This window comes from Emys orbicularis, chromosome 4 (genome assembly GCF_028017835.1).
Source record: "Emys orbicularis isolate rEmyOrb1 chromosome 4, rEmyOrb1.hap1, whole genome shotgun sequence".
Classification (NCBI taxonomy): domain Eukaryota; kingdom Metazoa; phylum Chordata; order Testudines; family Emydidae; genus Emys; species Emys orbicularis.
In genome coordinates this window covers 140463173-140482408 of record NC_088686.1, presented here as the reverse complement: position 1 = coordinate 140482408, position 19236 = coordinate 140463173, and the positions used below count along the sequence as shown (strand labels likewise).

Below are 19236 nucleotides of genomic sequence, written 5' to 3'. Positions count from 1 at the left end.
GTGTGATATACAGCCTTTACCTTTCAGGTTTTTTCAAATATAGTCCAGTTTGGTCATGACAACTATCTGGTATCTGTGTGGCTTTTATGGGAAAAAAGTTCATAATCTCAATCCAGTTCCTAGTGGACAGGTATGTCTGTCACAAAAAACATCTTCAATATTGGCCTTAAATTAGTGCATCTTAAGAGTGCAGGCTCGCTAAGGCATGTTGTCAGCTTGCAGTGGCACCACCTGGGCTGTTGGCAGTAGGTGGATAGACAGCTTCATTCTTCAGAGTTTGTCAACCCAATATCTTTCACTGATACTAAAAATAGCTTTTAAAAATTGCTACCAGAGGTATTTCAGTCTGTGAAAGGAAATACTGTAATTGGAGTTGGCAAGACATGACACATCTGTCTTTTTATGTCTTTTTTATATCTTTACAAAAGACAAATGATTTTAAATTTGTACTATGGCTCTAAAATCCTTTTTCTTTTGTCTTGCAAGGTTAAAGCAGTGGAGACTTCTGTAAGACATGGATAGATGCAAACATGTTGGGCGGCTACGACTCGCCCAGGACCATTCTATCCTGAATCCCCAGAAGTGGCACTGCAAGGACTGCAACACCACGGAGTCTATATGGGCTTGTCTGAAATGCTCCCACGTGGCCTGTGGAAGATACATTGAGGAACATGCACTTAAACACTTTGAAGAGACCAAGCATCCCTTGGCTATGGAAGTTAATGATCTGTATGTGTTTTGTTACCTTTGTGAAGACTATGTCTTGAATGATAATCCTGAGGGTGATTTGAAATTGTTAAGAAGCTCTCTGTCTGCTATTAGAAGTCAGAAGCATGATCCATCAGCAAGAAGTGGGAGGACATTGCGATCAATGGCTTTGGGGGAGGATGTGTATAGCCATCAAAGGACCCCTCAGGGACAGCCTCAGATGCTCACTGCTCTCTGGCACAGGCGCCAATCTTTGCTAGCAAAAGCACTGCGGACCTGGTTTGATAAGAGTTCTAGAGGCCGGCTAAAACTAGAACAAAAGAAACAAATGGAGGAACTGGAGAGAAAGAAGGAAGCAGCCAGGCAGAGGCGGCAAGAGATGAAACGGCGACTTTTGGAGGAACTGGCAAACACTCCTCCTAGAAAGAGTGCGAGACTTCTGTCTCATGTTCACAGAGAGAATCTGATTCCAAGGAAGTTTAGAGAGATGGCAGCAAGTTCCCCTACCTCAAGGCGAGTGCAGAGCAGCAGATTCAGACAGTTTTATTCCATCCGGCGTAAGCCCCTAATGACTCCTGGTGTGACTGGCTTAAGGAATCTGGGAAACACATGCTACATGAACTCAATCCTTCAAGTGCTAAGTCACCTCCAGAAGTTCAGAGAATGTTTTTTGACACTTGACCTCTGTGAAACTGAAGAACTCTTAGCCAAAACCGTGAATGGAAAGTCTAGAATGTCTGGCAAGTTGGCAAATGGATCTGCTGCTAACGAGTCAGGGAGGAATGATAAAATGGGGTCATATGGCAGGCAAAGCTTGCCAGCTGGCTTAAATGGTGGGTCCTCAATAAGCAGGAGTTTAGAACTAATCCAGCCCAAGGAACCGAGTTCAAAGCACATTTCTCTCTGCCATGAACTGCACACCCTCTTCAGAGTCATGTGGTCTGGGAAGTGGGCATTAGTGTCTCCATTTGCCATGCTGCACTCCGTGTGGAGTTTGATTCCAGCATTTCGAGGTTACGATCAGCAGGACGCTCAGGAATTTCTCTGTGAGCTGTTGGACAAAGTGCAGCAGGAGCTGGAGTCGGAAGGAACGAAGCGCAGGATCCTCATCCCTTTCTCACAGAGGAAGCTCACCAAGCAGGTCCTGAAGGTGGTGAACACCATTTTTCACGGGCAGCTGCTCAGTCAGGTATGCACATAGCTCGTCACTGAAACCAGCTGCTGCTTTCAGTGCCAGGGAGCAGAGGTTCTGTTTTCTGTGGAACCACTGGATACTCAACAGGACTTAGGTAGGTGACCCTAATGAAGATGGAATTTATTACAGCACTGTAGTAGAGCAGTTAGGGGTCTGTTGCATTTCCAGCATATAACCCACATCTAAAGGTATCAGAACTTAGCTATATTTTATCACTTTAAGATGATAGTTGCACACAGAATAGACAAGTCCTCAGCCCTAGTGCAAGGTGGGTTTTGTTTTACACAATATCTTTATACTTAATTTGGCTTTTTTTTTGTTTTGTTCTTTTTCTGTGCTCAAAAAATGGGGAGGGGAGTTGTGGGGAGAGGTCCAGAGAATCCAGTCTTCGTGTCTCATAAAGAATAAAGTTGGTTTTAAAATGAATATTTGCAGGCATTTTGAGACTGATCGCGAGAGGTGCTGAGCACCCATAACTCTTGTTGTTTTCTGTGAGAGTTGCAAGTGGTCTGCAACTCTCAATATCTGGTCCTTTGGGTATGTATTTTCTCCTTGAGTTTCTCACGTTATTCCCCAAGGGTCTGATAATAAGAGCTGCTGTTTGTCTGTGCAAGCCCTCAATTACCATTGACTTTGAAGGGCCCTGAAGGTGTTTAGCACCTTGCGAGAGACACTTTGCAGGACTGGGCCATAAAAATAAACACATGACACTATTATTATTACTACCATTTTTCCCCCAGTTTTGGTTATCTTGAATTAGCATTAATAGAAACGATGTGCATATTAAAGGAGAATATATATACCCTTTAGTCCTCTATTTAGATGTGGGCTTTGGGTTTTCTGGGAAACAAGGGTTAATTTAAAATCACCGTTCATTTTGAAAGGTGTCTACTGTGCACGTGTATCGGGGGTAGCCATGTTAGTCTGTATCCACAAAAACAACAAGGAGTCCGGTGGCACCTTAAAGACTAACAGATTTATTTGGGCATAAGCTTTCTGTTAGTCTTTAACAGAAGTGCCACCGGACTCCTTGTTGTTACTGAGCACATACTCTTCATACTTTTTAATTTTTTTATTTTTTTTTTACTAAATGTTCTGTGTTCAGAAACATCATCCTAGTTGTTTAATACTGTTCAATACATGTCTAGAGTCATAGATGTAGCCAGAGTGTTAAGACTTTTGTATTAACAACTCTTTATTGAGTTATATGCAATGTGTGTGATGGAATATATTTTGAGCCATTATAGTATATTTGTTATGCTTCTCCTGCCAAGAGGTTTATTTTATGTATGTGACAATGCAACTCCCATTTACACATCATGTCTTTCATCCAAGATTCCCGCAGGGTGCTTTACAAACATTCTTTCATTAAGCCTCATCTGGGGCTGTACACTTTATGGATAGGTAAACTGAGGTACACAGCCATGTAGTGTCTTGCCTAAAGTCTCTCTCAGCAAGTGACGGAGCTGAAAATAAAACACCAAAGTCTTCCCTCTCAGTCCCTTGCTTTAACTACTAGTCATCACTCCCTCTGACAATTACATTTGCCCTTCAGTAAGTGAACATACCTCAAGATCAAGAAATCTTGTTTTTCATAAAGGTCATTTTCCAGCTCGGTAGACTGAGTAGAACCCAGAGTAACACCAAACCTGCATGAATATACTCTCCTCCCCTTTCTCTCTCTGCATGCCCCTGCCTGCTGCTGCCTTAGTTTTAGTTTTAACTTTGCTGCAATTTGTTATTGGTCAGCACCATTTTGCAGGCCATGAGGAACAGTGTGCATTTGAGCTCCCTCCTCCACACTCCCAGAGCAGAGCATGAGTGATTTCATAGGGCTAGTGTGAAACAGGAACTGAAACTGACCATAACAGCGAAAGTGAGTATAGATAGTATTCTCGAATACACAAGCGAACAAACTGAAGAAATGGTGAGAATTGGGCCCTAAATGTTAATATGAATTCTTCCTATTGTTATGAGCTGGGTGAAAGCTTATTATGGGTTGAGTTAAAACCCCTTTAAAATGATGAGTGACTGTGCCCTTAAGTTAGTTGTAAGAAACACTTGAGGGGCCACACCTAAAACAAGGCCTAATAGAATCTGCTCAGAAACTAACACCATGTGTGTGGGGTTCTACTGGGTATTGTGACCAGGAGTAAAGGAGTGGGTGTGTGAGTGAGTGAGAGAGAGAGAGAGAGAGAGAGAGTGTGAGGGAAAGCAGAAGATATGGGTACTAAGAACAGAGAGAGAGGCAGAGGCAAAAAGCACGAAAGCCAAGAGGTAGCTGGCGAGCCCAGTGTGACCCTGGAAAAGCTAGAGAGAGCTCTTTTGGGGCTGTTGGCTAGAGAGGTTTGGGGCTGTAAACTAAGGGCATGTCTTCACTAGCCAGCGCTTTAACGTGGCTGTGTAGTCACGGCACCATGCTGGGAGAGAGCTCTCTCGGCGCTATAAAAAAACCCACCTCCACGAGGGGAATAGCTACCGGTGCTGGGAGCGCAGCTTCCAGCGCTGGTGCACTGTCTACACTGCCACTTTACAGCATTGAAACTTGCAGCACTTGGGGGTGTTTTTTCACACCCCTGAGCGAGAAAGTTGCAGCGCTGTAAAGTGGCAATGTAGACAGGGCCTAAGAAACTTGTCTTGTTTTTGGTTCCTCCTGCATTCGGAGAAGCAGAACTTTGTACATTCTTTGTAAATAAACAAGATCGGATCAAAGAAATACCCGACTACCACTGATTTCTCCTCCTAATGGGAACATCTCCGGGGCCCTGAACTTCGATTAGCCACTTGGGTCAAAAAGGGGCGACAGTATTAGAAAATAGTTCAGAACTATTGAGACATGTATAATAATACTTTGCAGTTATATAGGACTTTTCAACTGAGGATCTCCAAGCACACTACAAAGATAAGTATCATCCCCATATACATCATGAAAGAGCCGTAGAGAGGTTTAATGACTTGATCAAAATCACACATTGAGTCATGGTCAATATTGGGAATAGAACCCATTTCTCTGGACTGCCAGCCCAATTTCCTGTCCACTGGACTGGATTGCCACACGGGCATAACCAAATGATTCTTTGGCCCACGTGAATATAAATGCCTATACTGTAGGTATGTGTACACATAACATCATTTGTATATAAACCTTTCCTTTCCAGGTCACCTGCATAACATGCAACTACAAATCCAACACCATTGAGCCCTTCTGGGATCTTTCCCTGGAATTCCCTGAACGCTATCACTCTATTGAGAAAGGGATTGTCCCCGTTAACCAGACAGAGTGCATGCTGACAGAAATGTTGGCCAAGTTCACAGAAACAGAAGCTCTGGAAGGGAGGATATATGCGTGTGACCAGTGCAACAGTAAGTGAAGTGCTGATGCTTTACCTGCAGCTTAGATACACTGTCCATTGTTCCTGGTAAGAGATGTTCATAGTGCACTTTTGTGTGTGTGTGAAAATCTATATATTGGTACCTCGATGCATGTGTGAGAGAGGGGTGTGTTTGTTATGTTTAAAAAAAAAATACCCACACCCTTCATCGCTACTCTGTTCTGGTGCAGGTTCTTCCTGTTGATAGCTTCTGCACCTTCTGTGTACGAGTTCAGAACTGATCAGGTGCTCCTTTTATCATTCCTTACATTCAGCAGCACAGATTGCTAAGAATATATTTTGACCCCATCTGGAACTGCTTCCTCCTACTATGACTTTCTTTAGTTGGTTGCTTCCTCTGCCCCACTTAAAACAGTCACAGTAATTTGGTGGAGGGGAGGGGAGATTGTGGAGGTGGGTACAAAAGGAAGTTTATCATCTTCTTTTCTTCCCTGTCATAGCAGAGGTGAACAAACTATCCTGGCCAGGTGTGTTGTCATTTGTCCTGCAGGATGTGAATTTTAGTGTAGTCTTGGTGAGTTGCAGTGTAGGCTTAGCATCATGTTTCCTTCAGGCACTGTAGACTTGAGCATTTTTGTCTCTGCAGCTGTAGCTTTCAGGCAAAGAGTTCTACAGAGCCACCATGTCAGAGAAGAGGTGCTCACCTTTCTTTGTTACTAGTAGGTGTCTTTAGCAATGAGCTGAAATTGCTATTTGACTCTCAAATTAGTGTATTACCTGTTAAGTGAACGTGTGCATCTCACTACTCTCGTTTAGAATATATCTCTTGTTCGCTTTCCTGGTGGTCTGAGGATTAATATTAGGGCTGGATGAATACTGCAGAAAACTTTCCAAGGACATTTGCGTACATTTTCGAATGAAGTAATTTTGAGCTTCTGAATAATCATGCGGTTTAGTTGTACTGGCACCCACGTTCACCAAAACTGAATTTCAAATTCTGACACGTGATTATTTATGATGGCGTCATTGTATGTTCATCCAGTTGGGAGGAAATAGTGTGACTTATTTGACCTGTCACAACTAATCAGCACAGCTGAAGTAGCAAACATTTGTGTGGCATGATTTGCAATCAGTATTTTTAATCACAAATTTATTAAATACTTTCAAATAAAAAATCTGAGGAAATAGCCATCTGCTTGTGGATAGTCTGTAAGCAAAAGAGGGAACTAATTTCATCAGATTCACAGCAAATAGTTTATCATTCACACAAATCTGATCAGTATTGTTCAGTTTGGCTTGCGTCTTAGCCTTGTATTCTGCAGTTCTTGTTTGTGCAGACCTAAAGTTTGCTGATGTAGGTGCTTTATAAGTGCATCGGATAAGGAAGCATTAACTGAAAAAAAGCAAGTCCTAGCGGGAGGCAGCAGTCCTACCAGTAGATGCCAAAAATCATTGGTGGTACTGCCTGTCAGAAGTGAGAAAGAGAAGGAGCAACCCATCTGTTCTGAATTGGTACAGTGAGATGCCAAAATCCACTTAACAGGTACATTTCTTATTGGAAGCTCTGGCTGTCACCTGTCCATTTTTAATTTTTTTCCCCTAAGCTGTGTCCTCTGTGCCCTGGAGACGTTGACAGGTTCCGATTAGGAACAAAAGACTTTCCCCCCCACACACACACACTTTTATCCCATCTTTTGTTGATAAATTTTAAACAAAGTCTTTACCATGGAGTAAACTTGCTTCCTTATGCAGGCACACTTCCCTTCTGCCCTACCAGGACTTGGTATCTTGTTGAAAGCTCTCATCTCTAACTTGATTCATGTGAATCTCCTCCTCCCTCGCCCCCCAAAGATAGTGAAGTGCAGGATTACTTGCTCTATCTATGCAGTATGATAAGTGGGTCAAGTGAGTCAAATCAGTGTGTCAGTAGAACACAGTGCCAGATTTTGCAAGCTGATATTCAGTCCTTTTGGATGGAGGTAAAAACGAAAATGTTGAAGACAGGAATGGATTGTGTAGGGTGTTGCATATAATGGTTTAGCTCTAGTGATTTCCAAAAACAAACAAATACACCTTTCCTTTCTCTCCCCCCCCCCCCCCCCCCCCGCCCTTGGTAATTCCTTCAGATGGAAAAGTTTGTTTCAATATTTGCTGTTTTACTTATTTTATGTTGCGTTTCAAAAAAAAAAAAAATCTCACCTTAGTCTCTTGAGAAACCACGTGTCAAACATTTAAGATTGTGCTGCATAAAGTCAACTAGCCAAAATAACTCTATACTGTACTCCTTCCTTGTTTGAATGCTGAGTTACAGAGGAGGCTGAGTTAGCAAAGGTCTGTTATGAAGCAATTATATCTGTCTTCTCTTTATGAAAAAATGAAGCGCATCATTTCAGGACCTTTGCTTTCAATGGGTAGGGGTGGAGGTGTTTGCTAGATATATAATAGTGGCTTTTTATTTTATTTTATTTTTGATTTGAAACTACTTTCCCTCCACCTCAGTTTGTTAGCAACTCACTTAAACATGAAAATGATACCCCATTGGGAAACATGTGACATTTGTTCTTTGTTGTTTATGGTTAAAAGTGGGATATGTCTCTTTCTATAAGGATTAATTAGTAGAACACAAGCAGAGTTACTAAAAATTGGTTACTTTTTTAGATACAAATTCTGAACTCCTTATTTGGCTTTTACAAAGTCCTGATGCAATAAGGGCAACAATTTTGCCTGAGCAATTATGTGAGTAAAAATGGAGAGGCAATCATCAGGATTTGCCCCTTCATTGTAGTTTAATTCAAATTTGTTTAAGGTGAAGTATAGAATTTTTCTAAGCTTTTTCTAATTTTGTTCTCTCCCATCAAAGAGAGCTACTTCTACAGGGTTTATAGGGACGGTTATATTTTTAATTTAATAACAAATCTGCTAGTTGATAGAATGTAAATAGTGGCTAAGAATCCTTTTGATTCTTTCACTGTTCATTCTCCAATTGCTTTCGTTGTTGGCAAAGTTGATTGTGGCACCTTCATTGTACTGTAATCTGTGCTCTGCAGTGGTAGCTCCACTCAGCGCTGTAACGAATCACTCCAATTAGAATAAATTATTTTATTCTTGTTGATTGTACTTTATGGCATGGATTACAACACTCCAAAATGAGAATCCATGCTCTGCAAACCCTCGGCTCAAGGCAGCGTAAGGAGCCACCTCTTAATTTTACATTCCTGTTAGTGATCAAAATTTTACTTAAAAAATTGCAAATAGAAGTTGACAGTGAATGGTTGTGGAGATGAGAACTTAAGGGCCTCTGTTTTCCATTTGCTCACCCAAGCCGCACACCTTACTACCCCTTTGCTTTTATTCTCCCACTCTCACCTCCATTCTTTCCCTTGTGGACTCCTACACTTGAAACTGCGTCTTTGATCCGGGCTCCAGGCCTTCACCCTCTTCTCCTTCAAGTGGCTTCTTAAAACACCCCTTTTCCATTTAGCCATATACACCTTACTCTCCCCTCTCACAGTCACAAGTGAAAAATCTTCCAGATACGCACATTGCTAACCCACAGTAACCACATGATCTTACCATGGTAACCCTTGTCCTCACAATATTTGTTGCAATTTCTTGTCGAACTATCATAACTTAGACTATCAGCTCTTCAGCACAGGAACACTGTCTTCTATCTGCCTGTAAAGCTCCGTACACGGTTCTGGTGCTGTATAAAAAAAAATGTATCCACAATGTTTTTCAATAACTTGGGGACAACCTAGCATTATTTAGCATTGAAACTAGCTGTATGCTCTATGGCCCCAGCCATCTCTTTACCAGCCCTGTTGCACATCGCAGTGTGAAATGTTAACAGAAGCGGCTTGAAACTGGTAACTGAAGGCATGAAGATTATAAGCAGCACAAAATGTGAAGTTGTGAATATTTTAAACAGCATGGTTTCCCGTTCCAACAAATTCATGGGGTTGGAATCCTCCTGCTTAGAAGTTGCAGATGCAGGTGTAAGCAAAACTTCCTCTGCTGTACCTCTATCCTTATTCGCTTTGTATTTCACTGGTAAGTCTTTGCTGTGAGCTGACCTGACTCTAAAAAGGAAGAAGGAAGGGTTTGTCATGTGCCGCTTCCTCTTTTGAAGACAGTTTACAACCCAACCTATGTTTTATGCCCTTCTTAAACTTTTTGTAGGCAAACGACGGAAGTCTTCTCCTAAACCTCTTGTTCTGAGTGAAGCTAAAAAGCAGTTAATGATCTACAGACTACCTCAGGTCCTCCGGCTGCACCTTAAACGATTCAGGTGAGTTTTGCGGGCCACAGGTAGTATTTAGCAAGTGAAATAATTGCATGGAAAATATGTGATACCTTCTTTTTGGACATGAGTGGTTCATACACACTATGAAATTCTCTTATTTCCTGCATAGTGGAAGCAAATAAAACATCTTACACGCAGCAAATGTTTAATTCACAGCAAAGAAGGCTTGTGTACTCAGTGTAGTGTCCTTATTAAGATGGGTAGCTTGCTCTTAGGCTACATTTCCGCTACAAGCTAGGGGTGCGATTCCCCGGCCCATGTACACATGCTTGTGGTAGCTCTCATTGAGGCAGTGCAGCTGCAGTGGCACGGGTAATAGTGGAACACCTGAGCTATGCCAAGCAGAAACCCACCTGAAACTGGCAAGTTATGTACTTGGCTCGGCTCACGCGTGCTTCTACTGCCACTACTCATGCTACTTTGGCTGAACTGCTATTTATATTTGGACTATCTTGATGAGGGCTAGCGCGAATGTGTGTACACGAGCCGGAGAACCACACCCCTACCTCTGTTGTGTAGACATAGCCTTAATGTTTTTGAGAATGCAAACACTGGTCAACTTGTGTAAGTATTAATATAGTAGTACAACTGTGTATCCTTTGTGCAGTGCATTCAATGCCTGCCTGAGTTTGCAGCAGCCTGAAACAGTTCCGAAAGGTTCAAATTGACTCTCTTCATTCAATGGAGTTTCTGATTATGACCATTTAGATGTCAACACTAATATCTATTAAGCGCTGATAAAAGCATGCAAGAAAAGATGGGGATAATCCTGAAAAGTTGCAGTCTATTGAGAGTAGCATCTCATTTTGGAAACACTGTGGTAGGTCTTCATCTATGGAACTTGCTCCCCCTGGTAATTTATCTGACCCCCCACTTTTGCCACTTCTAAGTCATATTTTTGTTCTGTTTTTTTCCCATAATATAGCAGATGCTGGAACTATGGTTGGAAAGTGTCTTTTTGACTGATAAACCCAGCCCTAGTGTAATTGTTATGGGGGAGTATGCTTCATATTTGGGGAAGTTTATATCCGTAACTGAATCTCGTAAGTGGTGCTCAGACAACACTTATATGGGGCTATATTACACTTAGAGCATTTCCTGGGATTATTTCACACCAGTCTACAAACTATAATAGACTTCAGAGTGGGAGCAAGAAGAAAAACATATTTAATGTCTACCTCTCCCCAGCAGTGAAAATTCTTCAAAATCTCTTAGTAGCAGCAGGTTACTGGTCCCATCCCCACTTTTCCCCAGCTCCCTACCACTTTATTTCTTTGTAAAGTCCTTGAGTGTCTGGGGGGGGTTTATTTTGATTGCATGCATTTGTGTTGCAGGTGGTCTGGACGTAATCACCGTGAGAAGATTGGGGTCCATGTCCTCTTTGACCAGGTATTAAACATGGAACCTTACTGCTGCAGGGACTCTCTCTCCTCTCTTGACAAAGAGACCTTTGTCTATGACCTCTCCGCTGTGGTGATGCATCATGGTAAAGGGTTTGGCTCAGGACACTACACAGCATATTGCTACAACACAGAGGGAGGTGCGTGTGCCTTATTACTGGGGAAACAGATTTTAAAAGTCTGTTTAATATTTTGTTCCATAGACTTAGTGTATTTTAAAGGTTTATAGTCAGAGTTGTTTTAAATAAAATTTCTTGCCATTCCATAGCTTTATTTCCAGAGCGTATTGCTAGTAGCATGTATTTGCATAAGGACCAAAGACTGCTTTTCCTTTCCCTTGTAGCCCACTGGGATGGCTTGACTGCTTGCTTTGTAACATCAGCGTTTCATTTTTCTTGTGCTATGTAACTTGATTGTGCTGCTCTGATTGGCATCTTTCTGACCCTACTTGGGAAGGGAAGATAACAACACAGAAAATGTGCTGAAACTGAAGCTGGACTTTTCGTGAATAACATCCACAATGTTTTTTCTAAATTCCTGAACACTTATCTCTTTCCACAGCATGGGTATTGATACTACTCTTCCCCACCTTATTATGGAGAATTATAACTGTGCCTGTCTTGAAAGTTTTTAGTTTTCATTACTTGAGGAGGTTTTTTAAGGATATAATATAAAATCAAGTTACAGCTCAACTAGATAGTGGTAAACAGCATAGAAATGCTATGAAAGCCTGCTAACCTCCAGGTTAAAACACCCCTCTTCTCCCCCTCCCCTGAAAATTCCCATTTCTTGTGATTTTTTTTTTTTTTAGGGTTCGTTTATAAGAGACAATCAAAAGGATTAAGGTCTTGTTACTAATGTCCTCTTTCTTCCTTTGGTTCCTAGGTTTTTGGGTCCACTGCAATGATTCCAAACTGAATGTATGTAGTGTGGAGGAGGTGTGCAAAACCCAGGCCTACATTCTTTTTTACACTCAAAGAACAGTGCAGGGCAAAGCAGGAATCTCAGAAACACAACTCCAAGCTCAGGTGCCGTCCAAAAACAGCGATAAGGACAGAAGACTGACATTCCCATGATGGGAAGCATTAATAACTCAACTGACTCTCTCAGTTTTTTAAACCATTGGTGTTCACACATCATTCCTCTTTGTAGGAATAAAGGCTTACTGCAGGAACAGATCAAATCACCATGTTTGCCACCCCAGGGTCCAGAAAAATGTGCATCAGGCTGTGCAATTCCATCATATAAAATTGTGGTCAGAATCTTTTTTTTTTTTTAATTGGTAAAATTCACTTTCCTCAAAACAGCCACAGATGCCTAGTATGATTCATCTTATTTCAAACAGAAATTAAATTAAGCATGTAAAAGTAAGTACAACCCATTTGTTCAACCAGAATACAAACCTATCAAACAACTGACTCCCAAATTCGCTAGTAATTAATACTGATTACCAAAAAAATCTCCAGAAAAGAGGTACAGTAGAATCTCATTTAAGCTTCATTCCCTTGTTGTCAATTATATTCCCTGGTTTGAATCACTTACCCAATCCCTTCCCACCTGTGTTTATGTGAATGACTTCAATTTCCCCAAAATATCTTGAATAGGTGGAGTTGTACTTTTCCAAAAGGCATTCTTGCTGGAGAGCCTTCTAAGGCCCTTTGCCCTAGGAAAACGTTCCACCAGGCCTTACATTGTCTGTAACAGTGTTGAAAACATTTTGAAAACAGATTAGTGCAGATAGGATAACACCAGTAGAGGAAGGGACTAGCAACGGATCATTTTCTTAGTATTGACAGGGCCTAAATATAGCATTGGTACACACATGGCAGCATTTTTCTTTAACTGGACTGAATGGACTTGGAAATTTAGTGTTCACTTCTGATATACAATGTGATCAATGTGGTTCTGCTCTGGAGAGAGATCATGTAAAAGTGAAACCTTCTGATTGATCAGATCTGCCCCCTGTACATGTTCAGAATCCTGTCTGCAGACATTAGCAGCAAAAATAAGTGTGAGTTGTTTTTTACTCCTGTTAGCACTAAAGTGCCAACACAGCTATAGGGGAGTGGGCTGGATTTTGTTTCTTTTTGTGCATAAACAGAATTGCTTACTAAATTCCAATCTGTTACACTTCTGCAAGTGTGAAGACAATGAGGTTGCATAGATATTATGGAGGGTAGAATTTGGCCAGCCACATCTTTATTTCAAGTGATCGCTTGGCTCTCAAATCCCAGTTTGAGTTTGCAGAGCTGCAGACTTATAAAAACATCTTTATACTTGAAATCTGAGCTTGATATAGAAATCACTGAAACACAGCAACCATAGGACCTCACGGTACCATTTTTAGTCCATTTTCTCAGTAGAACCACACTTCAAACATTTATTTAGTTTGCGGATTGTGCTGTCCATGTTCAATTTTAGAGATCAGACCTGAGAGTTTGAAAGAGGTTCTCTTGTTCCCTGTGCAGTCAGTCTTGTTTGGTGGAGGTGGCTAAGGTGGAAACAATTTAAAAATCCAGTGTTCCAGTGGGACATTTTAAACCTCAGAAATTTAAACTTAGAATTCAGGTAAAAAGTCCTGAAATCATTGGTTTTCCTTCTTTCCCTATTTCCTTTTATTCTTGCCAGCATTTGCCCATCATACATAAACTAATTGGCAGAGCCAGCCCATCCTATTGTTCTAGACGGTGGGATAAATTTCCTGAAGTAATACCCTCTTGCCATTGCCGCTATCGTGACAATTAACCTCCTGTCTTAAGAGCAAAACAGACTCTCTTCTCAGGTTGTTGTTAAACACTCCAACTATCCAGAAGGGAGGGAGGGAGCACTACGGCAGGGCAGGCAACCAATTCCTTTCCTGTCACCAGAGCAAAGACTGAGCGTGTCACCTCAAGGAGACACTGGTCTTCGTTGTCCTGGGGAGTGGGAGTTGCTCAGGAATCCATGTTTCCTGTATGTCTGAGCAACATGTTGCTTTGGAGACTACAAAAATTGCCTGGTTTTGTTTTGCTAGTAACTGTAATTTCAGAATTCTACAGTTTTACTCACTGGAGGCAAAGCAATCTGAGGCAGTCCCATAGGTGCTAATGAAATTGTGCGTGGGTTTTTTTTTTTTTTTTAAAGCCTTATCTGTAACTAGGCTTGGAAGGAATTGATTTTTATTTCTTATGAATTCTGACAGGTATTTGTTTATTTCCTACGTGTATGTACTGATTTTTGGGGGGGCAATTCAAGGAAATAAAAACAAACCCCATAGATAATAACTCTTCAAAATGTAATGGGCCAAATTAAGACAGAATGTAAGCAGATTCAACTCCACTGAATTCACTGCAGTCCAAATTTGGCCCAGGGAATGTAAAAGTTGAGCTCCGTAAGATTTTGAAACAAAATCATGCAGTTGTAATCATCAAATATTTATAAGCATGATTGGTTCTTTGCTAATACAAAAAGTACATACTTATTAGTCCAAACAATATTTGAAAGAAAAAAGTAGAGAAGAGAAAGCTGAAGCGCTAAAATACCTTTTAAAATCTTTTTTTGGGGTGGAGGGAGAAATTGATATTTTCCAAAGCACTGCTTATCCTTCCAAGCCTATCAATACTTTTAAGATGAAATTGGATCTGTTATTTAACAGAAAGTAGATTATTTGCTTTTAAACTGCAGAGTCACAGTTTACCATGACTGATGACCATAATGGCAAATTTACTTTCTGAAAACTCCTGCCATGGTAACCCTGTTATAAAAAAGTCTATGATATAAAGGCAAACCACAATGCAACATTACAATTGTTACTGCAGTGAGCCTAGACTTATCACTATGAATGCTCATCTTTTGACTGAGTGTGTTGCATTAATATTTGAATTCAGGTAGTAATACAGTTGTCACTTGAATTGAGTAGGTTGCAGAGAGGGAAGGGAGGCTGGAAGGAGGGTGTACATTTAGCCATCAATGTATCAGATTTCCCAAGCAGATTTGTAGCATTTGCTGTTGACATCTTTTGAGATTAGTGGCCTCTCCATATGACATTAACCCAGTAGTGCTGAGATGTGGTGAAATTGCAGTCCGAAAAAATGACTTACCCTGGTAGGGAAGGAAATAATTATACTTTAAATTAAACTTGCTTTTTCCAACACTGTGAGGTTTCTGTAATATTTAGCTTTGATTTGGAAGCGATAGCGTATAGCATTTTTTATGCTGTTTGGTTTATATTTGTCTACTGCAGGCTTCTTCATATAAGCATCGCCCAGTGCTCTTGCTGCGCTGTACACTGTTTTATAGTGTCCTGGTTGCCAGAAATTCTGATTGGAAGTTACGTGTCTAGGTCAATAAGATGAAGATGTTACTTGCAATTACAGTGAAGTCCACTTAAGTGAATGCTTGACAAAAGTGTAACCTATAAAATAAACGTTGTCCCTCCTTAATCCTATGAGTCAAATTATGCTCAGACACTGGCATATATTTAGAGTAGCTCAGCTGAAGTCAATTGAATTACTCCAGATTTAGGTCCCTATCCTGCAAACACATAACATATGGGAGCTACCTGAATCATGCAAGTAGTCCCATTTACTTTAATAAGACTACTCATGTGAGTAGTTATGTACATGCTAAGTGTTGGCAGAATCAGCTCCTTAAATTGGTGTAATTAAGAGCAGAATTTGGTCCTGTATGTGTAGCTAAAATTCTTCCATTTAAAAAAGAAAGAATTGTTGGAGCAGGCTAATATCTCAATTCTTTTTTAAATGACTGGACGCATAAGAAATTATGCCTGTTCCGTACCAGTTTATTAGCTTGATGGAAACCCTTTGCAAGAGGTCGCTGCTGCATATGCAAAAACAAAGATGTCGATGACCAAATTTGTAGGGCTCTGGAGCAGCAACTAACGCTAGCCTTAAACCTTAGAGTGCTACAGTAGATGAAAAATAATTGTCACCATTTTGTCTGTCCTACCTTTGCTCCTGTGGCTTTCCAGGAGCCCAATCCTGTCAGGTGACTAGAGCCTCCCGAGAGGCTTGTTGTGCTGAGCAACAGCCAAAGCTAATGGGAGTTGAACGTGATTGGCACCTTACAGGATAGGGCTCTAGAAGCATAGGAAGCTGCTGTAAATTAATGAATTATACTCGTATGTATGTGCAACCTGAAATATGGAGGCACCACCAGCACCTCCTTAATATATTTAAATCTTAAGTAAACCAGCTTTATTTCACTTAGTTTTTTAAATATGAAAATCTTAAAATTTACAACTTCATGGTCAGGTTAAGTCCCAAGGTCTGCTAAGGTAGTTGGAAAACATTGTTTTAGGCTAACTTCATCACTAGCAAGTTAATTACAACTACTTCCCAGTACGTTACTCTCTTACTGCCTGCACCGCCAAGTTAAACTATGCACTGGGCGAAGAGAAGTTTCAATGCAAAATATTGAAAGCTGACAGAGTTTTTTGTAGTCTACTGACTACATTAATTCTGGTTTGATAACTTCAAACATTGTCACAGGTGAGGCAGTAGATGGAATAATGCATATTAAACAGTCTGGGACTGAGCTGTCATATTGGAATTGTTCCTTCCGGGTGACAGGACCACCTCCACACAGTTAAGGACTTCCAGACATCTTTAGTGTAGAAATAAAATTGGAAATGGTAAAAATGTTAAATGTGTCCTATGGACTCGTAAGCAGAGATTATTTTTGTTTTTAAAAGCCAAGGCTTCTAGTATAAATAGTCTCTCTGCCATACAGAAGCTCTGTTTCTGATAGAATATGCCTAGTTACCTCCCAGTGAGAGAGACAAGCAAGTGGGTGTTGGCTGCCATCAAAATACCCCAGCATAAAATGGGAGAGGTCGACAGTATTACAGAATGAAAAATTTGAAAAAAGGGGGGTGGGGATGGGAGACTGGGAAAGGGGTTAGTTTTACCTACTGATAAAGCTTTGTGAACTAATTTTTATATGATTCATTAAATTTGGTGCCTTGTATCCAATTACATTTTGCATGGGACCGAAAAGTTGGGAGTTTTAAGAGAATTTCCCCTCTCATCATTCAAGTGGCAGACAAATCTGTATGTTTTTTACAAGTACTTTTCAGTATCATTGACATTTTTACATTTCATATCTGTATGTGAATGAAAAAAACGGTTCTTACCAGCAAGTTCAGAACTTGGTGTATTTTGGTGTACATGTCTGAAATCTCTGTGTTTGTAATAACTCAAATGACTACTTGTTCAAAGGCAGAACATGTTTGTTTTTTTAATTTTCTTTCTGTGTTACTCAGGCCACTTCCAATCAGGTCAGTAAGGTTACTCCTCTCAAAACAATAACCTTATTTATAAGAAGACCTGTGTTATATGAGGGATAAAAACTCCACTTGTAGCATTTTGGTAGAGTAGTAGGAGTTTTGGAAAGGCCTTTCTGATTTAAACATATTGACTGATAATTGGAGACTTAAGAGGGGGAGGGGGGGAGAGATAGTTACCTTTGCCATGGTACTATTTGCACAGATTTACAGTTAGCGGTGTAGCAAACAATCCCACAATACTGCAGTTTCATATGCAAGATGCACGGTTGTTTAAGGTGGCTAAATATCTGTACTTAAACAGTAGATGGTAAAACCCAACGCCTACTCTAAACGCTGCCTTCTTTTGTGTCTAATCTCTGCACCTGGTTTGAGATTAGGCAGGGAGGAAGGAGTTGAGTAGGAATTTCTTGCCTGTGGGAATATAAAACCTAAACTGGGAGGGTTTTTGGTTTCTATTACATTAATATTGATATCCATTTATTTACAAGTGGGAATGTGAAGCATTCTTGCACGTTTTTAAATTTGTAAAACCACAGCAGAGTTTTCATGATCAAAAACTGCATATGTTAGTTACCTGTACCAATTTGTAATTAGTTGTCTTAGTTAATTTTAGGGTATGCCTTGGGCCATCCCTTCCATTGTGCTTATTTTATTTTGTGTGTATGTATGAATTCCAGTTGTTCTAAGAATAATTTGTATGGTTGGCCAAAATGCTTTCAAAAGGAATTTTTAAACTGGAACAAGTCTTCTTAAAAATGTTTTCAACTTACATTTCCAAAAGGAAAAAAAAAAAATTACCAGCCCAGTGGGCCCAAGACTGACTTTAACCACTGTTAACTATTTATTGTTTGAAGCTTGTGCATGATACAGAATGCATTGTAGTTATAGGGCACTGTCTGAACAGCCCTTTTACTGAATTCTGTTCAGGTTGGAGTTTGGGAAAGGGAAGGAGTTAAAAAACAACCCATGGACAAAGCTGAAGTGACCACTGTAAAACGTTTTGGATTATATGTGGATGAGGCAGGAAGAGTTAAATGACAAGGGGATCCAGCAGTGAATGCTTTTTTTGTGGGTGGGTGGTGGTGGCAGCGGCGAAGGGCATAAAATCCAAGAATGGAATCTGATCAGCAGCAAAATCCTAACCCTTGAGAGCCTGCCACTTACTTTTTGTAGAATGAATGGTTGTGAATTTAATGGAAAACTATTCCTTCTCAGAAACTATCCACTCACTTCTCTGGAGACTAAAAGAAAAATATAAAGGAAGTCCCCTGCTTAAACCCCACAATGGTCAACTGTATAAACATGTTGTGAATACTTGGAGGTAAGAAAGGAATGGATAGACAATTAAAAGCTTGTACTTGAATTTAATATTCAAAAATCATGGTTATGCATTTCAGGGTAGAAAACTATTGCCTTAGATAAGAGGGAGAAACTGAATTCTTTTCATGTTAAAATTAAACTCTGTAGAGAACTTTCTGATGCTGGCTTTTTGCTTGATGAGCAGAAAGAACATCTAGGGCCTGGGATGGAACAGCATTTAGTGTACTTGTAATTAGACTCAATCTAAGAGCTTGTCTACGTGGTGGGGTAATACATGCTCTGGGAGTGTAATTTTTGAAGTGTACTGTATATTGCACATTAATGGGCCTGGTCTGCACACATTTTGTATCAGTATAACTTTTGGTTAGGGTTGTGTAGTTTGGTTTTTTTTTTTTAAAACAAATAACTAAAGTGATACGACTTCCTACGTGTGGCTGGTGGTGGTGCTTATACCAGTATGGCTTATTCCCCATCTCATTTGTGGAATAAGCTGCAGTGGTATACGTATATATCAGTAGAACAGCAGCCACACTGGAGAGGAGGGGGGATTGTACCACTTTAGCTATACCACTATAGTTAAACTACTACAACTCTTGTGCGTAGACAAGGCCTAAGAATGTATCTTATCAAAAGGGACAAGCTAGAGCCTTAGGTGAATGACTTTTTCTGCCAACTTTTGCTGCACTCTAGTC

General features: G+C 40.4%; 1 protein-coding gene across 2 annotated transcripts; it reads left to right on the top strand.

Moving 5' to 3' along the window:
- Positions 1 to 511: 511 nt before the first annotated feature.
- USP49 (ubiquitin specific peptidase 49) lies at positions 512 to 16840 on the top strand. Of its 2 annotated transcripts, none has more exons than XM_065404174.1 (5): positions 512 to 1897; positions 5062 to 5266; positions 9415 to 9523; positions 10873 to 11078; positions 11824 to 12014. In XM_065404174.1, the coding sequence occupies exons 1-5, from the start codon at positions 515 to 517 to the stop codon at positions 12012 to 12014; spliced, it is 2094 nt and encodes a 697-aa protein (XP_065260246.1). In that variant the 5' UTR covers positions 512 to 514. The 2 variants fall into 2 exon arrangements, with proteins under 2 accessions (XP_065260246.1, XP_065260245.1); XM_065404173.1 differs by lacking the exon at positions 11824 to 12014 and adding an exon at positions 16810 to 16840 and having other exon boundaries at positions 515 to 1897; positions 10873 to 11094.
- Positions 16841 to 19236: the final 2396 nt, after the last annotated feature.